The 5,231-nt window shown below is 40.0% G+C and overlaps 1 protein-coding gene across 3 annotated transcripts; it reads left to right on the plus strand.

Annotated features, from left to right (window-relative positions):
* The first annotated feature begins 727 nt into the window (after nucleotides 1-727).
* LOC115753783 (probable inactive dual specificity protein phosphatase-like At4g18593) lies at nucleotides 728-3,964 on the plus strand. Of its 3 annotated transcripts, none has more exons than XM_030692593.2 (3): nucleotides 728-776; nucleotides 2,714-2,977; nucleotides 3,214-3,964. In XM_030692593.2, exons 2-3 carry the CDS (start codon nucleotides 2,743-2,745, stop codon nucleotides 3,366-3,368), a joined length of 390 nt encoding a protein of 129 aa, XP_030548453.1. In that variant the 5' UTR covers nucleotides 728-776; nucleotides 2,714-2,742; the 3' UTR covers nucleotides 3,369-3,964. The 3 variants fall into 3 exon arrangements, with proteins under 3 accessions (XP_030548453.1, XP_048132637.1, XP_030548454.1); XM_048276680.1 differs by lacking the exon at nucleotides 728-776 and adding an exon at nucleotides 1,436-1,540; XM_030692594.2 differs by lacking the exon at nucleotides 728-776 and adding an exon at nucleotides 2,071-2,454.
* The last annotated feature ends 1,267 nt before the right edge of the window (nucleotides 3,965-5,231 follow it).

Genomic DNA, 5,231 nt, shown 5'->3' on the forward strand with positions numbered 1-5,231 from the left:
AAGGGCCTTTGCGGGTTCAAAGCGCTTTACAAATGATCTCGGAAGCGACTCAAATTTTCTAATTAGATCACTAAAGCGGGTAAACCTCAAGCTGTAATTTATATCATATTTATTGTTAGCATTCGACACACAATCAAATCGAAGTAAAAGGTAAAGCGAGAAATAGAAATCGAGACACGAGATTTTATCATGGTTCATCCTTAAACTAGAATTACGTCCAGCAGATGATTCTATTATAATTAACACATCGCACCTCTTGTTACATCACTCAATTATAAGCTACAAAAAATATATATAGTAGTAGCTATTCATGAACCTAAATCCAAACTAATAATAAAAATTATGGGCTTAAATCGTAAAAGCCCTCCGGTGTGTAAAGAGCGCCGCCCCTTTGAGATCCCAAGACCCTCATTTGCTTAGTGTGGAGCGAGATTCACGTGTTTTTCTATCATGGAAGAGTATGAATAACTCCCAATGGTTATTAATGCAACCAAACGTTGTTGGATGTCGTAAAATTTGTGTGATGCTGCTCGAGCGGATTATTGATTATCTCTCGAGTGGATTATTGATTCTCTCTCACAGAGCAAAGTGATTGGGCCTGGATATTCATCAAAAGAGGAAAAGCTATTGGGCCCAAACTCCCATCTCGAGCAGAGTAAGGCCCAGTCACGAATCCTAAAGAAAACCCCTGTACGGACGCCAATTGGAGAATTTTGCCAACATTCTGTTGGATCTCTTTGTACTGGAGGGTCGCAAGGACTTCGCTTTTGGTGAAGGTGTGTGCTCTGCTCTGGTCATTGCTCTTCTTCTTTGGCCTTTCGCAATTTCACTTGGGTTTGCTGAGATTGTGTTCGATGGTGTGATGCGAAGGAACCCGTTTCAGTTGCTTGCCCTTTCTTGTTTAGTTTCAATCGGCGTTTGGAATAGGTACTTACAATTCATCATGTTTCTAGTTCCCAATGGGGATGTTAGTATTTGTCTGACTGAGGTTATGGGCACAAGAAGTTTTGGCCGCTTCTTTGATAGGTGTGTATGAGTCCAAATGTCGAATCTGGGTGGAGAAACTTGCGGTGTTGCAAAAGAAATCAAACTGGTTATGACCCATCACCTGCTACGGTATACAAGCCTGGTCAAGCAGGTGGTATGCTTGTGGGATTTCTGTTTTGTGGTGAACCCGCGCCGATTTGATTGGAAATAAACTGAAGCAGCAGAGGATGGTGCTTTCTTTGAGTGTTTTAATAGGAAGGCCATATAGGAAGTGAGTGTTAATGCCTTAGATGGGTGAACTTAGGTGATGAACTTGGGTTGTTCTCTGAGATGTCCCTCGATGCACAGCGATGTTGTAATAGGAAGGCCATAGAGGAAGTGAGTGGGCATGCCTCAGATGGTTGAACTTAGGCAATGAACTTGGGTTGTTCTCTCAGATGTCCCTCGATGCTCAGCGATGTTGTAATTTGACTTGTGGTTCAACGTGGCTAGCTTGCGATGGTGCTCAGTTCTTGAGTTTCTTTTGGAGGTTTGGCCTAATACTAATTGTAAGGTGGTTGATCAGATTAATGTTAGCGTAGTAATTATGCAAAGTTAATGTAGAATCTCTGGATTGCTTCGGTTCTTTCCGCATAAGTTTCCCTGCTATGTAATGAGTACTCCCTTCCACATCTCCAGTCTGATACAAAGTACCCAGTCAGAGTGGTCTGCATATAATTGATGAACTTTGGTGACCAAAATATAATAGCATCTTTAAATCCTGGTGCTATATATATTTTCTTTCAACCTCTTATGGTGGTCCCTTTTGTAATATTTGGTTCTTTGTCTATGTACTTTATCAGGTAATGCACCTTTTAATTTTGCCTCTCTGTATGATTCTCTTCATGGTGAATAAGGAGCAGCTATTCTTTTTCAATGTCGCCACTTTCTATTAGAAAAGAGGTTTTGCATTAGACGATGGTGATTTTACTCAATGAACTTCTTTTTACCTGGATGAGGAAGAAGAGTATACGAGTGGGCCTCCCAATCTGACTTTTTTTCTTTTTGGTCATAACCTCCCAATCTGACTTGAAGGTTGAAGAATTGGAGCTCTCCTCTAATTGTAAAGTTGGATGAACTGATAGTTCATATCTGTATGAGCAGGAGTGATGGACCTTAAGATGATTAAACTTGAAATTCGGAACGTAATAAACTCTAAAGTTAGTGCAGAGCAGTTTAGGACTTTCTCATTGCTGTACAAGCTTTGGGTTTGTCATTGCGCCTTCTCATATATTACCTATTTGCAATGTGAAGTTACGTTGTGCATGTTATGCTTCTGCTGACTATCATCTTGTTATTTCTCTTACAGCATATTTGTTGCTTTAATAACCATGCAAGATGGTTCTATTTTGGTACAATCCATGATGATTTCAAAGCTTGTTTTAAGTCATGCTTTTCTTCACTTTGGAGCTACTTATCGTTTGCATTGTTAGTCGAACCAATGTGCTAGTTAAGGGTCCTTCCATGGCTTTTTTGCATGCTAGTGTTCTGCATTTTCTTTTTCCTAGGATTGCTTCTGGCAATACATGCTCAGTTCAGTTTGGTGTCTATTTTTAGTGTAATGATAGTTAAGCGTCAGAGAGTTTACTCTCACACCTTTGCATACCCTTATTGTTCTCATAACTACCAAGGACCAGTGACTTCCTTGATATTTTCTTGAATTCTTGGAATTCTTCCGGAACTGCAGAAGCAAATCTGGTGACTGCAAAAGTGCCAATGGAAGAAGTCAATTCTGCCGACACTGGCTCCGTCCCAAAACCTGAAGTAATTTACCGCTGTAAAAAATGCCGCAGAATCGTTGCTTCGCAAGAGAACATTGTTTCACACAAGCGCGGGAAGGGAGAAGAGTGCTTTAGGTGGAGGAAGAGAACAGGTGACCCGAACGATTGGGAAAAGGATCCAGCTGAATGCTCATCCATATTCGTAGAGCCCATGAAGTGGATGCAAGCAGGTGAGCTTGGCAACTCATGAGCATTTCTAATCCTTCTTTCTTTTATTTTCTCGAGGCTTTCACAAGAAATTCAGGAAATGTAGGTCGACTCGGAATCGAGTGCATTGGGGATGTCCTCGCCGTTGGATCGAAAGCACCCTTAATCCAAGGGCGGCACATGCCTGCTGCACATGATACCGAGTTCTCATGTCGTACTTGTCAACTTCACTCAGCTCGAGTTTTGTGATTTTGGCCAGTGGAAGACGGGCATGTGGAAGAGAAGCTTCAGTGCAAGGGCTGCAACGCTCGCCTTGGTTCCTTCAACTGGGCGGGGATGCAGTGCAACTGCGGAGCTTGGGTGAATCCGGCATTCCAACTGCACAAGAGCCGGATCGACGAATGCCGTATTTGAAGCATAGATCAGTGTAAACCATCTATCCACTAGAACACTTCCGTGGTTTGTGCATAATCTCGCCCCATATGATCAGCCAGTCGGCATGTAGGCAAGGAACGACAAACTCGGAAATCGACATTGCACCGGTTAAAATTGCTCATTCCCTGTATATTTTGGCATCCCAAGTTGCATACATCCATGTTATATGAGAGATGATGGTTCTTATCCTAAAACGAACCGACCCCGGCGCTCAGCGTTTTGGATGAGACGCCCATCAGGCGATGCTACTTAATCCTTTAGATGTTAAATCTGAACTATGGCTGCAGAGTATGGCCATGCTAAAAATTCTTTTTGGGGCGACTGTAGTCATTCTTTATTAAGAATGGTGTTGTTTCCCAATAATTCAGCGACTAAACGTTTAAAGTCATCAACGTAAGCATATCTCAAAGTCTTGACATGTTCCCTGGCAGGTCAGTGTGAAGGCAATAATAATACAGCCCATGTGATATTGGACCTCCTTGGAATTTCTACTTATATTTTTTATGATCCACTTTAATTTTATGCCTTTTGTTTTGTAAAATGTTTAGGTAATAATAATGCCAAGAGTTACATGACATATTTTTTAGTTGACTTTGTGGTGTTGGTGCGTGAACGAACTTGCACTAAATAGCAGCATTTTTATTTGGACCTTTGTCACTATTTTTGAATGCTTTATTCTTTGAAAAGTAATAGTAAATTGATGAAAGGAGGATGAGATGTGATATTAGCTCGGAGCATCTATTACATACGATGGATCTACTAATAATTTTCGGTCATCCCAAGGGCCCGGTGACTATCACCGTCCACAGAAGAAAAAGAGAGAACAAAAATTAATAAAAACTTTACAAAAAAATGTCCATGTCAGTGCTGGCGATATCACGTAAAGTCGACTCTATTGTCAACGATTTTCAATCAAAATTAGTCTGATGGTCTCAATTGACAAAACATAAAAAGAAATATTTAGGACTAAATTGACGCAATAAGTTAGGACTTTTTGGATAATTTTCTCAATTCTTGGGTGATTAGGTAAAATAACTTATGATATAAAAAATTAGGGTTACAAATGAAAGAAACAAACAACCAAAATACAAATTAAGTGCTCAAGTTTTAAGTGATCCATGCATATATATTTTCATTTAAGAGTCGACTGGCCAACTTCTTGTGTATTTTCGTCAAGAGGGTTCAATTAAGAGCGGTCCAATACAAGAGACATGATTTGTGGAATTTACTGAATTGATGCTCATAAAATGTGAGCGATAGTATGGTTCTTACCATTACCAAACGTTGGTATTAAACACTTTTTTTTTTTTAACAATTTGTAATTATGACTTTGTTAATTTGTTTAAATTTAAACTATTTTCAATGCAAAAGTTATTTGGTCTCACGCACCAATTTGTAAAATCTCACTTTCAAATTTAGGTTTTCTTTTTCCTGAGTTCAGCAACTTCCAAAAAATAATTCAGGAAAAAACCCCTTTTGGGTTTATTTTATTTTGTCATATGCTTAATTCTAGGTCATTTTTTTTTAGGATCTTATGTGATTTTATTTATATTTCACACGAGTTATCTAATTAGGTCAAGCGAAAGATTTTAGTTTCTACTGCATCAATTGGTATTAGAGATGACGATATTGCAAGAGAGCGAAGCCATGTTTGGTGTCGATAATGGAAGCAAATGTCTTGTTGATGAAGATTGGGAGATGCCGGCCCTGTCGACGGCTTTTCGTCGTCTCGAGGCATCTCAACATTCCATGGAGATGGATCTGCGAGGGACTCAGAACATGCTCACGAAGGGACTCGGTCCGAGGGGAAACCTAGAAAGGGCTGATGAAGTGGCGCTGCGA

Source organism: Rhodamnia argentea, chromosome 3 (genome assembly GCF_020921035.1).
Source record: "Rhodamnia argentea isolate NSW1041297 chromosome 3, ASM2092103v1, whole genome shotgun sequence".
In the NCBI taxonomy this organism is placed as follows: domain Eukaryota; kingdom Viridiplantae; phylum Streptophyta; class Magnoliopsida; order Myrtales; family Myrtaceae; genus Rhodamnia; species Rhodamnia argentea.

Bases quoted from the DNA above. Each gene is read 5' to 3' on its own strand.
- LOC115753783 (XM_030692593.2), top strand. From the start codon at position 2,743: ATGGAAGAAGTCAATTCTGCCGACACTGGCTCCGTCCCAAAACCTGAA. The intron at 2,978-3,213 runs GTGAGCTTGGCA...GATTTTGGCCAG, and splicing joins CATGAAGTGGATGCAAGCAG to TGGAAGACGGGCATGTGGAA.